Here is a 20,396-nt window from a genome sequence, read left to right as displayed (position 1 = left end):
TACGTTTAGAAAGGTAAAGGTTTCAGTGGGACGGACGTTTATTTCGTAATCTCTCAAGCGAAACAACCGCACACGGTGTGTCAGCTTGTGATTGGAAACGTCCTTAGGGTAGACTTATCCAATGATTTAGAACCACTGAACATTTTCAATACACCTTTTCTGGCATTAAGTATAGGTAACTAAAGGTAAGGGCGAACTGAATTTCCGGAAGAAAATGTGTAAGAGAGTGATTAATTTGTGACAAATCAAATATCTTAACTTTGATTGGTGATTTATTACAGCGACCAAAGATAATTAACTAATAAATTTGTTGATCAAGCTTTATACGAGGTATCAAAACAAGGGAGTTTCATTGTGAATATTTAATATATTTCAATATTTACTTTGTCCAAAGACAAAGCTTTTCATAATATCTGATGTTAAAAAAGATCCTTCTTCCGTTGTTATATCCTGGAACCCAAAGAACACTATCAAAATAAGTATTATTTATCTTGTGTAAAACATTTTGCTGCTTTCTTTTATACAATATTTATTTTCTTTTGGATATCGAATACGATTTATAATACCGGTTTGTTTCTGTCATTTGATCTGTTTGAGTTAATAGCTGAACGGATTTCATTTCACGATATTTTGTTTTGTCTTTACTTTTTCAATTCTTTTTGTTTTTATGGTCGTATCGATTTCAGTAGTCTGGAGCCTTTGAAGTAAATTTGTAGAATTGCTAATTATGAGGAACTAATTGGGTGTAAACGCTTGGGTGTCAGGTAAATGCTGTAAATAATAATCCTGTTTTTAATATAGTTATATCGTTTCAAACTATGATCTATCACTTTGCCAAATTTCATTCATTTTTCTCAGTAGATTTGCCGTGAAAGACATCTAAAAATCTACACTAGGTTTTGGGGTGTAATAGGGATTAATTTTATGAACGGGTTGAGATATATCATTGTATTTCTGTGGGAGTGTGTCAAGTATGTATGCATGTTTGTTGTCCTAATATTCCAAGAAAGTTGTTTAAAGAAGCAGTCGAAAATTAATCAGCATAGCTCTAACATGTATTTTTAGTACTTCCCACAACGTTAACTGATCCTTAAGTTCATTATAAATTTTTCATACTTCTAAAATCCCAATTGCCCAGAAACAGAGGTTTTAATTAAAACTATAGTAAATAAATACCTTCAGATACCTTTATAGCTCTTTATAAAATACGTGCTGAAAAATTACCGAACGCTCCGTTTGAGCCGAAATTAAAAATCAAGTTGATTTCATATCATCCCGTCAACTACATAAACAGAATGCATATTGGATCCTCGTTACTCATGTTTGCTGTTAAATACTTTTAATTTATGGCTTAATTGATTTTATACTGCAATGACGTTCCAACAAGGTATTTTATATTAACGAGTAATCGATCAGATAAAATGAAATCGTGAGAGATATTTGAATTGCTGATGGATTGTTTAATATTTTCGTAATTGTGTTTATTTTATTAACTCCGCACATTTCATACAGTTTAGTTCTGCTATGAGATCTGTTTTGTATAGCATTATCGGATAAATAATCTTTAACTTTACATCCATTTCTCATACAGAAATATTATTTTTGGAAAAATCTTGAAACAAGAGAAGTCACCCAATTAGTACCAGATAAACTTGGTAACATTTTTAAATAATTAGCAGCTGGATCATAAGCTATTAGTGCTTCACCCGTACTTTAACTAATCAAACCGCGATAAGATCTTCTATTAAAAACTTACCAGAAATGTAATTCTCCATCACAATCTCAACACGCCGACAGCTGATGTTAATCAAGCCGCTTTGCTCCTCGATCCGTTAGCTCTCGTGTTCCAACAAACCTCTTAAGAACCAACTCACTCGGACAGATTAAATGAAAAAGGAATTCCAAACTGAGCTCTGGAAGCCATTGGATTATAATAAAGGACTTATTTTTAAACGTTCCTCTTTAAACGCTCCTAAAGTTCCGTACTCAAAGAGTAAAAATTTAACCCTATTATTTACTTATGCTGCGGTCTCTGTCCGTCCGTCATTCACCAAGCTGTTCGTCAGGAATCGCTATAGACAGACAGATGTCGAAATTATAACAATACTAAAAATAAAGATCTCATCTAAGTTACAGTTATTACGGTCATACCTAAATATGTTAGATGACCCACAAATATATTTTTCACCCAACTGATTTGTTATTCTTTAATTAATTTGTTCGGGAACCCTAGTGAGTCCGATTCGCACTTGAACGCTTTTATTGACGTTGGTTTCGATAAGTAGATGCGGAAGATTTTAAAGTAGACTTGCCAACAGATACGAAAAGCCACCCTGTACAGTTTTGTCATGGTGCAGTCTATAGAAAAATCCTTATTCAATAATTTAGTCTCAAGCTTGTACCAAGTTTTACTTTATTTGCTAAAATATTTCACTCTTATTTAATTCAGAACTTTTACCCCATTTCAATGTTTAATAAACTAATCCGATTAATGACAGTTCAAACTTCCACATTTACAAATATCATTAGAACTGTAAGTCAGCTTTTCTTCGCGAAGTCCCCAAATAACTTATATTAGTATTGACAAGGGATCGGCGTAGTGTTCGGTCGCAACTTTTGCTTTCAGCTTTCAACTGTAAGAGTGCTAATCCTTTGATTCGACAGAAAACACGACTGTTACTTACATTTCAAGTGAATGCCAAAAATGTATTTCAAGTTGATTTTATCTGCAAATAGCTAAGGAATTATATGTATCTTAATTTCTTGCATAACTTACAAAATATCATTCTGAGATTGCAATAGTGTCAACTTGTATTCGAATCTAAAATACATCCCAGTGTCGCAATTTACAGTAACAATCGAGTTAGGAAACTCTAATAATGTACAAATTGCAACCTAGAATACCTAATGCGCTTCTAAGTGTACTCGTTACGCCATTAAAGCTCTTTGACTAGGTTGACAATTAAATCTACGCCATTTGAACGGTGCAAGCTAATACCTCTGGTTTGACAAACGGATACTGCTAACGTCTGCACTCTCGCAGATATGTGGATGTCATGTTCAAATTAACATACGTTGAGCGCTGTCGAACGCTTGCCGAAGTTCCAGATTAAATTAAATCCTGATTGTCCGTCGATATGTGCTATAGTTGTGCGAGCAGAGAACTTTATACATGTATGTGCCAATCAATTAGTAGATTGATTTGTGATATGTAGAAATATAAAAGCGAGTAAAAAATTCTCTGGTCTTTAAAAAAAATATTAATTATCCTCTTTTAAACTAAAGCTCTATATGTAACGTAATTGTTATCTTTGTGTCTTGACTACTTGATTGTTCCTTTTTTTTCTATTTGAATTTCACCACCAAAAACACCTGATTCCAGATGATGATACTTCGAAAAAGATAGAAAGTTCTGAGCCACGTAAAGGAAAAATGGGAAAATATTTGTATTTAACGATCAATAAAAACACTAGCGATTTTTACACTACAAAGAACTCTTTTTATTTTAAGTAGAACATTTTTTTTATCTTTAAGCCATATAAAAAGAACACCGAAATGTCCTGGCATATTCATAGACGCTTTCTTTACCCCTATCGTGCGCAGTACATTTAAAGTGGCCATCATATCGTCATTTGTATCGGATACCCAATATTGGCTCCGGCTGGGCTCACTGAAGCATGGCATTAATCTCATGTTTCGAATAAAAATATTGGGTCATCGCATCGTGAAATAGGAATAGTAGACGGTCGTTCGCAGTCTGGCCCATCGCATGAATACAATCCTAACCTACTTTACTATCTGATTTGTATGCGAGCTTTTCAATACACTCAAAGTGTGCAAGTGTCTAAGGCAGTGAATAATCTTGACAATTTTTAGGTGCCAAAACTGTAGACGTCGAAGTTTCTTTGAATTGGAAAAGAGATATTATTTGTTGCCGATACTGAGCGTATTAAATACATAGTCCCGATTGAAAAAACTTACGTTATCGATAAAGAATACTTTGTCGATATCTTTCGGGCAATTCTCTGATGATCTCGGGACATCGTTTTATTATTATCATTAAAGTAACTAATTTTTGAGTCCAATCTTTACTGTGCACGACACGATGCTTCCCAGCTGTGATAATATCAAATTAATGCGATTATGGGAAGGTACAGTTAATTTCATCAACAATACCTTTGTTTCCATAACAAACTACTCGAGCCCGGGCTTATTTGGGACCTTTGATAATATTGTTTGAATTAATCGTATTATTTGTTTTCTTTGAACTAACGAACCACTTCACAATGTAGTATATTTATTTTCATCGTCTCATTTCAATTTCTTCAGGGCTACAATTTTATCAAATTGCTTTGCGAATGAATTGAAAATTTCTGCGCATAATTTAAGATCGCATCAATTTATTCTATAACTCAATTCATTTTATTTATTCTTTCTAAAAATTGATTTGATTAGGATGAGATACCATCAAAGATTTTCCTCAAGTCTCATTTTCCTTTTAATGTTCTCTCTTATTTTAGATAAGGATTTAAACGTTACTTCCTTAATTCAAACAGATTTATCACCAAGCGTGCCAAGTGCTCTATAATCCGTTAACTCCTTAGCACTCATTGTTATAATATCAATATGTATGTAAATTCTCTCATCATATACGCACATTCGACACTTTTATGGAAAGCGTCTAAATCTGAAAATGTAGCGTCAGAATACATTATAGATATTCATTATAAGCCTCGCTTAAGCGCGCTTGCGGTATCGCATAAGCGCCTAGAGGATTATCTATGTTTTATCCAAATAAACAGGATTCAGAACATCTCGCAGACAACAATAGTGCCACTGCAGCTTCCACATTAACATACGAATGGGCTGCTGTTTTTGTGATAGGAATTAGTGTAACAGCGAATAAAGGACTTCGCTTTACTATTCCAGCTTTAGAGGCAACACTGCTTTAATTATTTAGTTACAATTCCAAATAAATGTTGTCTCAGTTTAATGAAGATGAATGGCATTCTCTAATATAAATTCTCGTTGAAAGCTAGTTACTATTTCAATGTCGATTTAAATTAGTTCACATTCAATTAAAGTAAAGGTGCTTCGAATGAATCTTGAAAGAATAAGCTTGTACATAAATGTGTATTAGTTACCATTCCTTATACCTTGTGGCAAGACGCTGTTGGCGAAACTGACGGTAAAAACCGAACTATAATACATAGCTAGTTGATTTGAAATTAGTGCAAATACCTAAGTTACTCATCATCGGCCTAGGCTTTTCCCAACCATGATGGGGTCGCCTTCCAGTCTAACCGGATTTAGCTAAGTACCAGTGTTTTACAAGGAGCGACTGCCTATCTGACTTTCTCAACCCAGTTACCTGGACAACACGATACGCTGTTGGTTAGACTGGTTGTCAGACTTTTCAAGCTTCTGACTACCTGTAACGACTGTCAAAGATGTAGCAATAACTGCCGGGACCCACAATTTAACGTGCCTTTGCCTTCCTAAACAAGGAGGAACTTGTTATGACAAAGATAGTTTCCCATCTATGACCAAACGCGTCGAGCGAAGCTCAACCTGTGATCGATTCACTTTTGCTGTTATAGCTTAGCCACGAGCTCCTCCTAAATATACCTAAGTTACTATAGCCAGGATTAACATATTGTACATTGCCTACATATTTGAACATTTCTGGTATGATATTAAACTACACTCAAGATATAAGTGAAAATTAATAACAGATTGTTGATAACTAGGTTATACCGAGCGTAGTCAAAGCGCCTTGCCTTATCCTATACACTTGTTTTTAAATTGTTAGTGCTGTTGGATAAAGATTGAAATAATATTATTATAAATAAGTTATTTAAAGAAGTGACTCCAAAAACAAACTCACAATTATTTTAAGCAATATCCATTGAAGTAAAAAGTTAAATAAAAAATCAAAGCTACAAACAAGCACGTATTTCCAGAATTTATAGACTGTGAAGCAATTAATTCGCATCACGAGTGATTCCCGCAGCTTTTCACCGTTCCCAATTGAAAAGCTGAGGCAAATTTGTTGCGGTCACCAGTACGTCCAGCGGATTACTAAGAGCCGCAATATCGGCATCGGTTGTTCACGATATTCCAGTGGCCTTCCATTGGCGTATGCTTGGAGCACTCAAACGTAAAATGAAAGGGGATCGCACTGAATTGTGTACGATACTACGAAACATTTTAAATTCGCTATTCAGGACGCAGCACGTGGTCGGAGAGTTGATTTTCGTACGCCCATATTTCGGCAATCGAATTATAGGAGCATATCGACTGCAATTTCTTCTCAATTTAGTTTCAACGAAGTGGTTTTATTATTTAACTAGCTGTTGCCCGCGACTTCGTCCCCGTGGGTAGAAGATATAAGTTATGCGTGATGGTTTATAGCCTAAAGCCTTCCTCGAATAATGGTCTATTCAACACAAAAAGAATTTTTCAATTTGGACCAGTAGTCCCTGAGATTAGCGCGTTCAAACAAACAAACAAACTCTTCAGCTTTATATACAGTATAGATAGAAGTATAGATACGCAGAAAGCGCCTACGAAGCGGATAATATTTGAAATTAAATACGAATACATTTCAACGAAGTACTTTTGATGTAAAATCATTAATTGTCCATTTACTAATCCGCGGTCTATAATTTAAGTATTTTTTTAATATTTTCGTTAAAAAAGATCTCGCTGTCCATTTATTTTACGCTCTGTACGATGCTAAGCCTTAACTTCCCTCGTTCATAAAAAAATGATAACTGTCAATATTTGGATATATAGATCATCGTGTAAAGAAACGCATTATCTTCTCTGTCATATTATTGCTGTCTTCTCACATTATAACATTGTCGCCAGGCCCTACTCCAGGCGCACGATGTGGTTGCCCGCGAAGTGTACGGCGAGGAATCGCTGCGTGCGTCTCCACCGCCCGTCAACGGACGCACCACGGCGCCGCCGCCCGAAGACGAAGAGGACACCGAACCCGAGTTTGAGAACGTGACCAGGGTGCGCCTCGTGCAGTTCCAGAAGAATACCGACGAACCGATGGTAATCAATTTGTTTTATTTAAGTCAAGCTTTGCCAGTGCCAGTGTGGGCTTGTATAATAGCATTCTTGCCTCACCTTTGACGGACGAGGCTGCATTGTTATAATGGCCATAAGATTGCGGGCAGGCCAGTAATTATATATAATGTAAGTGTTAATTCTCAAAAAAAGAAATGTATACAGGTGACTTTTCTGTACAAAATAAGATAAAAAAGTATATGTATGAACTTTTGTAATCGTGGAATCATTTGAGGGAGGCCTTTACCCAGCAGTGGGACACAGTGGGCGAGGTAAAAAAGACATTTGCGATTTAGGGGCCCTGTATCTAGCAGTGGATCTCGATTGGCTGAATTGAAAGTTCTTTTCTTGTTTCTCCTGTAATATTTTGTCATTAAAATCATCATGAAATATTATATATATTGTATTTTCGTAGTGGTCAATAGGTAGGTTCAAGCCAATAATCTATAAGAGGTTTTTGTGCAAACTGCTTAGACATCGTGACAATAATACTTCCTTTGTTGTAATCATCGTGGGTAGTGCCGAAACATTTCATCACAAGACGTAGCCACCCACGTTACCTATTTATATTTAATGGCTTCTTGTTTATTCTTAATAGAAATGGCCCTAAAGAAACTCAGTGATCCATCAAAAAAATCCAAAAGAGAAATTGGATTTAATATAGATGATTAATTTTTAGGATATCATTGTGTAATTGCGACTATTTGTTCGTTTCTTCAGAAGCTTTTCTTTTGTTTAAGCTAAATTGGAACTGACGTCATAGCAGTTTTGCAACAAGATTTTAAAGTTTGCTTCTGATGTTTCTCCTATAGCGCGTCGTATTCTTGTAGACACAAAAAAAAATATAAAAGCTACAGTACGGAACAAATATTGTTTGTATGTATTAAGTAAAAAAAAAGTAAACTAATTTTTACTCGGCACATTATTTTGTACTAGCTGTTGCCCGCGACTTCGTCCGCGTGGGTAGAAGATATAAGTTATGATTTATACCCGCCCTGTTTTTTTTCACATTTTCCATTGTATCTTCGCCCTATTAGTCGCAGCGTGATGGTTTATAGCCTAAAGCCTTCCTCGATGAACGGTCTATTCAACACATAATATTTTTTCAATTTGGACCTGAGATTAGCGCGTTCAAACAAACAAACAAACTCTTCAGCTTTATGTATTAGTATAGATATACGAGTATAAGTATAGATATTGCAACAGAATGAAAAAAAAAACTGGTCATACCTGTATTTAATAGTAACAAATATTGGCATCGATTTCAAAGTGTATTCGCCACATAATTCACCAAAAGATCAAACACCTATTACAGGGCATAACACTAAAATTAGCTGACGACGGACGATGCATCGTAGCCCGCATCATGCACGGAGGAATGATACATCGACAAGCGACGTTGCACGTCGGAGATGAGATCAAAGAGATCAACGGAACGCCGGTCGCCAACCAGTCTGTTGCCCAACTACAGAGGATGCTGGTACGTGTTTATATGCTTGTAATGTGCTCAATGAAAATGGTAGTCATACCGTAGAATGTCAGTTCTTGATTGGAAAACCGAAATGAGATTTTCTGTAAGACTTTAAATAGTTGACAACGATGCAGTTTTTGATTGCATGTCGCCAATTTTAGATTAGAATTTTTATTTTTCTAGTTGGCACTAATGACATTGCCAACAATTTTAAAACTTGTGGGTTCGAAACCCGGTAAGAACAATATAATACAATCAACAATTCATGACCAAGGACATGGATATTTATAGAGTGAAAAATGTGTTATTAATTCATTTGTTTTAAACAAAAACTTTCAGCGTGAAGCTCGCGGCTCGGTGACATTTAAGATCGTGCCATCATACCGCTCAGCACCACCACCTTGCGAGGTAACACCATTTGATAACTTTTCCACAATACTTAAAGGATTTGATGATGCCCTTCAGACTAGCCAAGTTTTTGTCGTGTGGTTTTGAAAGTAGATGTAGCTCAGTTTGTATTAATATTAGCTGAATTAAAACTCGAAAACAATACGTAAATATTGATTGCGATTAACACAATAGAATGTAGTGTGGTTCTAACGCTTGTATTTACACTAAAAGATAACGACAAGCGCACACAAGTTCTTGACAATCAAAGCTTGTCTTGAGGCTTCAACTAATTGGTATTAAACAGAAGAGATTAAAAAATTGTATTTTTGTTCTAACTAGCTTTTCCGGATAAAGCCTTCGCCCGTGCTAGTAAGTAGCGAGACCAGACCCGTTGCTACTTTGTGTTATGTTTATGTTGTTCGTCCTATGTTGTATTATGTTCCTGTTGTACTGTCACCTGGGCATGGCTGCGCGTCCCCGCGATCTCCTACGTTCTGTGCGCTTGTTGTTCTTTTATCATCGCTTCACTGTCATCACACATCACATCACCTACGTCATCTATCATTATTATTTCTTCGTTTGCCTTTCGTTTTGAAATTCTTGAAAACTTTTCTAATTGGCAGCCTTATCAGCTATTTACTCTCCTCACTTACTGATCAAAATTTTATATGTATTTGCAATCATGAGACACTCATCATTCATTCAAACACACAGAATATGGTATCATTCATGGCTACTTGTTTCATTAAGCTTTTCTAAGTTTTTAATGTGAAAATCTGTTTCAGATTTTCGTGAGAGCACAATTCGATTATGATCCATTAGAAGATGAACTGATTCCTTGTGCTCAAGCCGGTATCGCTTTCAACACCGGTGATATACTTCAGGTACTAATTGAGAAATAAAATCTTATTACTGGTTATAAAATGACGTCATAAAACTGTTTTCGTGATTAACGTTCCCCATCCCATTTAATGTCTTTTGCAGAGATCAAAGCAATTTTATTAAAGACTTCTCTATAAAATTATGTCACACAGATAGCACTTGTCTATATTATTACTTAATAAAGATAGAATCTCCGGATAATAGAAAAATAGCAAGACCATAAAACCATAGTATATGATCCATTAAATTCCTAACGACTGAAAATCGTCGTGTGTTATTTAAACTAATTTGTGAATGAACTATTTTCAGATCATTAGCAAAGACGATTCTCATTGGTGGCAAGCCCGCAAAGACGCATCCGGCGGTTCAGCCGGTCTTATACCAAGTCCTGAACTCCAAGAATGGCGGGCAGCTTGCGCCGCTGCCGAAAGATCCAATCCTGATCAAGGTAAAGCAGTCCTTATAGACTTTAACATTGCCTTATGAGGTACAAATTAAATTGTAAGTTGTGCTTTAAATGTTAGAGGTGATTTTCGTTTGTATTCATTTTGGTTCATGAGTCAGTTTGTATTCGGAAACCAGACTATTTAGACACAATTTCGTCATACAAACCATTCGTTGCTATTATTGTTTTAGAGTTGCATTTGATCTGTGTCGCATCTTCTAAATGTCGTATTTCGTAATCTTTTGTCTAGTTTTTCATAGGTTTAGGAGATCAAATTGAATCGAATTGCATTGCGTTCTAATTTTATATTAAATTTAACTTAAAATGTACATCCTCCTTAGACAAGTGGCACTTCTAAAGTGGTTAGCGCTAATCTGACGCCCAAACGTTTGGAAGTGATGAGTCACGTAACATTTTGAGACAAATCGTCATTTCTACACGATTGGATTCCTCGATCTCGGCCATTTACTTTTCCAGAAATGTCACGTGTCCATAAATCTATATCGTATGTCAAATAGCTGTAACAATCATTATCTACTTAACTTACAAAAACATTTCGTGTTGTGCTTTCAATATCATCATTGGACGAAGCAGTTGGTACGTAAAAATGCTTTACTTACTTTTATTTATGAGTGATACAAGCTCCCATGTAACCAAATTGTGCTATTGAAATTGTACCTACACCAATTCTGCATGGTACAAATTGGGGTATTTTTTCCCTAATCAAGTAGTCCAAAGTATCTGTTTTGAGACCTCAATACTATGTATTTTGACCCCATGTAATCTGATTACGCATTCCACTTATGTAACAATGCTACGTAGAATCAACGAATTGTATCTGAAAATGTTTATCGGTATTACTAAAGGGAGTTTGTGTAACCCTGGTTTCAAGTTACTGGTGATTTTGGGGAATGTTTTGTCAAATATCCTCAATTTGTTTAATTGAACTAGGAGAATGAAAAGTCTTATAAACCTGCTACATTAAGCCATGTTCAAAATTGGTTATTCCCATTTGTGACTTATCTACCTTTTCTATATTGTTTCATTAGGAATATTTAGTCAATATCTCATCCGCAAACAGGAGCCAGGCAGTTATTACTAAAGTTAGTGCTATAACTAGGGAGTCTTGATTCTAAGCTTAATGATGATAGAACCAGTTGAATACCCCAAACCGACAAACCCAACGACCCCAAACTGTTTGGTTAAAGACATCGATAATGCAGGCCTTCAGTCGTAATAACAATAATTTAATTTTTAAATTTTCTTGAATAGGTATATCATTATGCGTAATTCTTTGCCTTTTGAACGAAACTTAACTGAAGAGAATTGCAATAAGCTGTAGATATTCATATTTCGTTTCTTATTAAATGACAAATTCAGTTAAACAGGGTAGATGTCAGACAGAAACTGTCATATCCGGTGCCACTGAAACCCAACCTCAATATAACTTGGGCACGACAGAACACCTTTGCTAGCTCACCTACATATCAAAATATCGAGTGCCTACACTAAAAATTGGCTCAAATATTGGCTCCAAACTGACTTGCTAAACCAACGTTGATCTACCAACATTTGACAAAACATGTTCCCCAACTGCGTGTGACCCAAATCGTGTAGCTATCCGTTTACCATCCGTTCCGTTTGCATGAACCGTGTTGTAATGTTGTGCGGCTAGGAGCGGAAGGCTGCGTGTCGCATACCGACGGTTGTGAGAATACAGGTACCCAATATTACGTAGACGGTTGAGTTATGTTCGCTGCTTTCATTTGAAACTGGTTCGGAAATTATTTTGGCATGTTACTTTGAAAAAAGTGCTAGAAATGTAATTTTAATGGAAATGTACAGTGAAACATAAAACCTATATTTTGTTTGAATGAACTATTTATAAAGAAAAAAGTTCCTATTTTATTTTGATATTTTTCAATATTCGTAACTGAGGATTTTAGATCACATTGATAGAAATATTGAACTTGTTAAGAATCTTGGGAAAAAAACTTCTCAAATGTTGCCAGCTTAAAATGATATTCATTTTTTTGCTAAAATAATTTATTGAACTAGTTTCAATATACTTCTGTTGCACGTAAGTCTAAGGCTATTTGTAGTTATTCGGTGTGTTTATAGTTGTGAGTTGAATTTAAATTGTGTTGAATTGTTAGATGGAAATGAAATAAAAAAAACTGTTTTCATTTTTATGAAATTGTTGAAGTAATCAACAATGTTTAAATAATTATGTTTTCGCTTTGATTGATTTATGGTTGTTAAAATTTTATATTCTTAAATTAAAAATAATTTTATTAAAATATCCAATTTATTAATGTCAAGAGCATTAAATATTGCATGAATATAAATATAATACACTATTTCTTTTTAAATGCCTAATAAAACACAAGTTTTTAAATTAAAACTCGCGCATGAAAAGCATTTAAAGATTTTTTAAAAAGCTTATTTTTTTAGGTTGTAACACTTTAATAAATGCATGAAGAATAATGTTGCTATCATTTTATTTTGTTTCAGTGAACTGTTCTATATTCGGTCGCAAGAAGAAGCAATCGAAAGACAAATATCTAGCGAAACATAACGCTGTGTTTGATCAACTGGACGTTGTGACCTATGAAGAGGTCGTCAAGTTGCCATGTAAGTATTGCAAACCTAGAACAATATGAATAATTTACTTATTGACATGATTTTGTATAGAAATTGCATTCATAGTGTCTCAAAAAAGTTAATCCAAAATGTCCACTCAATAAAATGTTACCATTTATTTTATTGGCTTTTTACAAATAGTCATGACTCATAAGAAATGTATTTAAGTTGAATTTGCGATCCACAAGTATCGAGAAAATGGCATGGCAATGAATGAAAGACACGTACAACCATCATTTTTGAATCGAGACTAAGGGATAATAAATGAATGAGAAATTTTCAGTTTTATTAAAATTTCGTATTTGTTTATGTTTATGTTTATACTTAATTATAATTCTAATTACAGCATTCCAACGCAAGACGGTGGTGTTATTGGGCGCTCACGGCGTCGGTCGTCGCCATATAAAGAACACTCTGATCGCGCGCCATCCTGATCTATACGCTTACCCCATACCACGTGAGTGATACTTCTAAGCACTTTGATTTATTGGAAACATAGTTATTTAAATGTTACATTTTTGTTGGCACTGATGTAGTAGAAATTATGATTGAAATCCATCGTTCATAATTTATTTTGTCTAACAATTTTTATTTGGAACATGTGGCTACTGGGCCTAATCTAATGTGTTAAAATATCCAATATTCTTTCCATTTTGTTATATCATATGCATATTCCTGCAGTTTGTTCCTCTATCATAGTAATAGACATAGTAATAGTCAACATTAGGCGAAAATTAACCTTATTCTAAATGTCCAACGTTTTATTTTCCTACGCTAGTCATCTTATATGCTATTTTGCTAGGCATTTTATATGTTTTATGCAAGATATTAATATTTTTCTACATCCCCTTTTCCTCATTTCAGATACCACTCGGCAGCCAAGATCTGATGAGGAGAACGGTAGACACTATTACTTTGTGACACACGAGGAAATGATGGCTGATATCGCAGCAAACGAATACTTGGAATACGGTAGGAAATATTATAACCACGCTTCGAGCGAAAAAGATACCATACCAATTAAACCGCATTAGAAACTACACTGTTCTTATAGAAGAAAACAATGGAACTATATAAAAAAATAGCGCCATCTCTTGTAAACAAAAACCATCATGAACACTACTTGTAACATGAGCATTATCAAATTGTGGCTATTTTCACAAGTTCGAAGTAACTTGAACAGTTTTCTGTTTTCGACATTTTTTTTCCTTTCTGAGGCAAAAAAAGTTCTATGATTTAGAGCTCCTTATATTTTAATAGACACTTTAGAACAATACCACTAACACAATAATGATTAACTTCAAAGGTACACACGAGGAGGCAATGTATGGAACTAAATTGGATACGATTCGTCGTATACATTCAGAGAGGAGGATCGCTATCCTGGATGTGGAACCACAGGCATTGAAGATACTGAGGACGGCTGAGTTTGCGCCCTATGTCATCTTCATTGCTGCTCCCCCGCTAAATAATGTTGCTGATGTGAGTATAATGTTAATAATAATAATACATTATTTTATTTCTTTTTTTTTTGTTGGATGTAGGAAGTATGTAAGTGTGATAGGTATGGTAGATGACTGAGTATGAATAAGGATAAAATGTTTTATCTGTCATTTGTGTCATAAATTATAAAAAGGGTATGAGCACCATTGACACCAATAGAAGAAGACAATAAAAATATAGAGAATATTTATACCATCTAACGAGTACGTAACTCCAAAAATGTGCATGCAATCACATACGATTTGAATGTGAAGGCCCTGCGACACAAGGATTGAGTTCCTTAATGCGGGAGTCGTTTAAAAATAAAAAAAAATACTTTAATCAAAGTATGGTAACCCTGGAGTTATAGATTGACTTATTTACGAAATTATGTGATATTTAGATCAGTTCTATACTTTCGATAATCAGTTTTAGCGTGTGATTTTTATATCTACATTTTAGTCATTAAGTTAATGTCAGAAAATCTTCCATATTGAAATGAAACTACTTTTACGGATTTTGTCGCGGTTTATTTTTAGATTTTAGTTCAATGCCTAACATTCGCGTAAATCTAAGAAACCACTATCTTCCATATTGTATAATTCGCCAAAATCCCCACCACACCCATACAATAGCATCTTCTAACAACATAATTCCATACCCCCAGTACGACGGGTCCCTGGAGCTGCTGGTCCGCGAGTCGGAGCAGCTGCGGCGCACGTACGGGCACTACTTCGACCTCAACATCGTCAACACCGACATCGACGACACGCTCGCCTCGCTCGAGGCCACGCTCGCGCGCATGCGCAACACGCCGCAGTGGGTGCCCGTCTCCTGGGTCTACTGAACCACACGACACTCGACATTACATATAACCACCCTGCAACCGCTGGTATATATGGACCTGCATCTTATACTGCTGCCATCACCGTAATTACGAACCAAACTGACATTGAATGATTTATGAAAACATATTTACTTATTACGTAATAACCACTCTACGAATGCTGCTATATATGAACCTGTATCTTGGGTTTACTGACTGCCATCTCCGCAAATACAAAACGAACCCACACTGGATAGGTTCTTCTCTTTATTGATCGAATTTCTCAAATTCAAAATACAGAGTCCATATTTGTTCGTCTCATAAAACTAAAGGCAAGTTTGAAACCATTATAATATTTATCAGCGCAGTTTATAGACACAATACGATTCAAAATAGCCGCGGATAATATAGCGTTTAAAATCATCTTTGATAAAATATGAACTTAAATTCGCATACCGTGGGTTCATTTTACATTGACAAAAGACGCAATGTAAACTTGCCCCATGTAATAATCTAAAATGAATCTAATACATTCAAGTTTAAGTCTATTATTGAAGGTTCCCTTTTTGCTGTATGCAAGTGTTAAAGTAACTGAACTTAGATCTTAAAGCAAAGGAATAAGGATGATTTTAAATCTACCACCTCTACATTGACTATTGAATAGCAATACATTGAAGTCTCCTTTATAAAATCACGACACCTGTATAAATACTTTGCCATCCTATTTTGATTAAAGCTTCATAATTAGTGAGATAAATTCAATGTATTAGTTATATTTGCTGTGATTAAGGCTCAATCGATCGGAATTACTCTATTTAGAATCGAATGTACGAATGTAGTACTATTATAATTTCAACAATAGATTTTGTATTAAATTCACCAATACGGTAGAAAAAATTATCTACGAGTATTTATCTCTAAACAAATATATGTGTATCTACTTGTAAGTATCGTGAGAAAAGTACTTATTCAATTTAAATATTTTTCCAACGACAGTGGCGCCATTAGTTCTATATTTTCCCACCACAAATTAGTTTCGCACGAGACTTTAGATAGTTAATTTTAATATAAGATCGGGAGTAATTTCGATCGCTGCAATGTAGACTTACAATAAGATTTAATTATACGTCACAAATGAGTTGACAACTCGACGCTTGTTATTCTAGTTCAAAAGTTATTATTAAAAAAGACATTATTTAAAACATTATTCTTTCTATTATCGCAATAAAAATAGTTTATCGTCTCAATATTCTAAACGGAAACGGAAAGTCTTATAGCGCTTGCATTGTTATTTCGTGTATCTAAGCTCAAATTCACACTAAATGTGCCAAATGTACGACTACCGACATTTTCGAGACATAATTACAGTTTTCGAACACCAGCACATGACACCCACACGATTTTTGGATCAATGTACATAATTATACATTAGTACATAAATTATATTAACAAAAAAAAAACAAATTCTCTAGAAATGTACCGTAGCTCAAAATGTTTACTTCAACATTTAAATTTAAGATCTATTCTACCTTTAGTAAACTATTGTAAAATCTTGTCGTTTTCCAACTAAAGGTGTCTATTTTATTGCACTGTGTGATAGTTGTTATAATCATCTAAAAATGTGACAGATCACTTTGTAAATTTCAAAATTCGACTAGAAGTAGCAACTTTATCTGTTTACTTGCTATCTTGATGGAAATAATGAGTTGCAATCTTCTATAAGCCATGCATTAATTTCTAACCATTTAGAAAAAAATTAACAACTTTTCTCTCAAACTCCACTTAAGGGTATATAAGTATTCTGCCCTTAAAAATAACAAATTGTTGTATTAAAAATATCCAATGGCCAAAAAACGTCGCTGCAATGTATCAACTATCTGTATATGACGTCACTAAAGTGTTGAAAGAACATCTGAAAGTTATCTTAGGAACAAACATTTTTAGTGTAAACAATTATCTGACACAGTGCCCCTGTATTCCTTAGTTGGAGACCGGTCTATTGACTATATCACAGGATTAGAATTCACAGGGTTGCAAGAATCATAATAGTCATTTGTTTCATTACATTTTTATTCAACACTTTTCGTATTTGTACTTATTGCTTTATCGTAAGCGTTTGTTGCATGGTTTTAATGATAAGTGTTTTGTTTTTTATGGTGCCATGGAATACTAAGATTAAAGATGGGATTTTAAATTTATATTTGTTATTGTTTGTAATTTGTTATTGATTTTAAGAGCTTATTTTAAAAAGACTTAGGGAGTATTATATGTGCAATTTAAAACAGTCTTCTTCTTTAATGTTCTTATATTAACTGACTCAATGCAAGGCTTATTTTATTAAGCCTTATCTTAAGAGTAAATTACTTTGGAATGTATTACAAGAGGTTCAATATTGAGGTCTCAGGGGCTCAGGTGTAAAAACGTACATACGATTTCACACCGTGAGGCTAACGTATTGGACTATGCTCAAGTCGTCCGTGGCGCCATCTATTTATAGTTCTCATAAGCTTCTCACCAGTATTTTTGTCTACTCTACACATTTAATATGGCAATGTAATGAATACTTCTTAAGGAAGGATTCAGTTATTTATGCCACTTGACATTTTTGTACACGATGCAACACAGATACGACGATGAGCGGCTACTAGCACATATACTACAAAAAGTTTGCACGCTTTTTGTTAACACTAAAGTTGTCGAGAATTATAGACATGTGTTGCCTCGAGTATAAAAGGCTTTAAATGTGTGTTATATAGTTTTTTTTCTCGCCTGCACTAAATACATTCCTGTATATAAGTATATTGAACGAGTAGTGGAATTTTACTATATAACTCTCACTGTTTCACTATTTTTACTTTTTAATATAATTAGGATAAGTAGGGTTCGATGTAAGGTTTCAATATCATTTTGGAGTTCTACTTAATTGTATATTTTTCTTAAATTTATGGAATTTCAAGTATAATGTATGATATGATTGCTCAAAAAAGGTAAAATGATAAACTATACATATTGTGTGTGAATGAATGATGAACTTAAAAGCAACGATTAAATGTGAAAATAAAATGATAGCGCTTATTATGGTAAATGAGACGTTAATTCATATATTTTATACTCGGAGTTCCATTCATGTTGATTATTATGTTTTGCGTTTTAATGCAACCACGTATAGCAAACAATTTAATTATAGGCTAAGTTACATATAAGTGTCAGATTTGTTTTTTGTTAGTAATTTTATTGAATCGTATTTTTAACCAAATTAATTCACGATATTGTTGCTTTTTAATCTTCGATTTGATTTTATTGTTAGTAAGTAATCAATCAATAGTAAATGAAAGTAGATAAATTAATCATACAATATTGAATTTAATTAACATAGTTATTGATTGTAACGAAGTGAGGCGAGCTGGCGTGCGGGTAGCACTATCGCCTGTTAAGTGTTCAGTGTTGCCAGTTTAAATAAAACAATTAAGGATTTACCGAACATAATAATTAATTATTATAGATCAAATTACGTTGCTATTGAAATTTGAGAAATTTTATTACATCTGTTTGCAAATTTAGATTTTTAATTTAATTTTACTATGATATAAATAACAATCTACGTAATATTTATATTAAACGCGTGCAAGATATAGATATTTAATAGTTAAAATCATATAATATTTATTAAATATAAGATGTGTTTCTTTTTAAATATTTATTATAGTAGGCTTTATGACGAAACTTGGATTTCAGGTAACACTGTTTTCTTTGAAAGAAATGTGTATACGTGAATGACGAAGTGAGAATCATTGATAATAATACTGGGACAGAAAATACAGTTAGAGTCTAAAAAATAAAAGTCCCATACTTAAGTATTAAAAAAATATTGTGCATTTAAATTTGGTCGTGTACCTTTCAGGCAACTAAGTTACTATACCTGAATGAAAGACAATGGGCTAAGAGCCTAATACAAAATTTGCCATTGCAAAATCGCTCTTATCATGTACGTTTAAAGTTGAATGTCGATCGATACAATACGTTGGTAAACGACCAAGTCTAGTTGCATTATTTCACATAATTGCTTTATTACAAAGTTATTGTTTCAAAAATATATAATGTTGATTTTCTATATAATTAAAATGTTTTGATGTTAGTCAAATGCTTTATGATAAAGAAATCAAATAGCGAATTTATTTGTTTCTCTGTTATTAGTGGCTAGTGCTGCTCTGTGGGATGCGTGTTCGAGATTATATCTCACATTATAGTAATATAATATATGTAATTAATAGTATATTTATCTGAGAATATTTCAAAGTTATAAGCATCACGAAACACCTGGTCCCCCAAACATTCCATTTACTATGTTCATGTTTCATAACTTATATTATTATTGAATAAATCACTCAAGTGTTATATTAATTTTAATTTTAATCATGTGATTTTTGTTGAGGACGTGTTACTTCGTTAAATAAGTCATCTTGATGTACTTATTTCGGTTATAGCACTAGGTATCCAAAGGGTTAATTTTCCTGTGGTTTTATGTTCAAACTTAACTAATTTGCATCACATCATTATCTTTAGGAACGGTATTCCAAAAAGTAGCTTAATATAAGTGTATTAAAGTTTAAATATAAAATCACATGAAATCAAACGAAACTTAAACTAAAGTTAAATGTAATACCTACTAATTTAATTATTAAATTCAAATGTCTGGTTTAAGGCGATTCGTAGAAAATGCAAATAAGAACTTGTTTGTTTGAGCGAATCGAATCGTCCTATCTCAAACATTACCATAAACTACAAACGAGTATGACGTAACAGTATGATATCAGAACACTAGAAAACTGTCAAATGTGGTTTATACCTGAATCAAACAAAGATGACTGAAGTAAAATCTTATTATAATAACTGTTAACAATTGAATAAACGGCACAAAATATTATGTGGTTTTATTTTTCTACCTGACTTCCTACTTAATAATATTAAGGAAATTACTAATACATCTCAGGCAAAACATTGTTTTAGTGGCTTTCTTATATAGATTATAGATGAGAAAAAAAAATAGTGTTATTCTAGTTATTTTGGTATATTAAACTTATATATATATTATTATATATAGCTGTTGTCTGCGACTTTGTCAGCGTGGTAAGTAGGATGCAGGTTAGGTAGATAAATATTTTCGTAAGCAAAACAGT

At 33.8% G+C, this 20,396-nt stretch overlaps 1 protein-coding gene across 2 annotated transcripts in view; it reads left to right on the top strand.

Annotated features, from left to right (window-relative positions):
• LOC113496573 (peripheral plasma membrane protein CASK) overlaps positions 1 to 18,258 on the top strand; it is a 55,221-nt gene extending 36,963 nt beyond the window's left edge. The window contains exons 2-12 of one of the 2 annotated variants that reach the window (XM_026875837.1): positions 6,874 to 7,065; positions 8,396 to 8,560; positions 8,891 to 8,959; positions 9,281 to 9,310; positions 9,727 to 9,825; positions 10,133 to 10,271; positions 12,783 to 12,902; positions 13,258 to 13,368; positions 13,776 to 13,883; positions 14,218 to 14,393; positions 15,061 to 18,258. In XM_026875837.1, coding sequence (XP_026731638.1) covers positions 6,874 to 7,065; positions 8,396 to 8,560; positions 8,891 to 8,959; positions 9,281 to 9,310; positions 9,727 to 9,825; positions 10,133 to 10,271; positions 12,783 to 12,902; positions 13,258 to 13,368; positions 13,776 to 13,883; positions 14,218 to 14,393; positions 15,061 to 15,240 — 1,389 coding nt within the window. In that variant the 3' untranslated portion in view covers positions 15,241 to 18,258. The remainder of the gene's footprint in view (positions 1 to 6,873; positions 7,066 to 8,395; positions 8,561 to 8,890; positions 8,960 to 9,280; positions 9,311 to 9,726; positions 9,826 to 10,132; positions 10,272 to 12,782; positions 12,903 to 13,257; positions 13,369 to 13,775; positions 13,884 to 14,217; positions 14,394 to 15,060) is intronic. The other variant, XM_026875838.1, reaches the window with a different exon arrangement.
• Positions 18,259 to 20,396: the final 2,138 nt, after the last annotated feature.

Source organism: Trichoplusia ni, chromosome 8 (assembly GCF_003590095.1).
Source record: "Trichoplusia ni isolate ovarian cell line Hi5 chromosome 8, tn1, whole genome shotgun sequence".
NCBI lineage: Eukaryota > Metazoa > Arthropoda > Insecta > Lepidoptera > Noctuidae > Trichoplusia > Trichoplusia ni.
The sequence above is the reverse complement of the archived record's forward strand: the minus strand, read 5'-3'. Positions and strand labels throughout refer to the sequence as shown.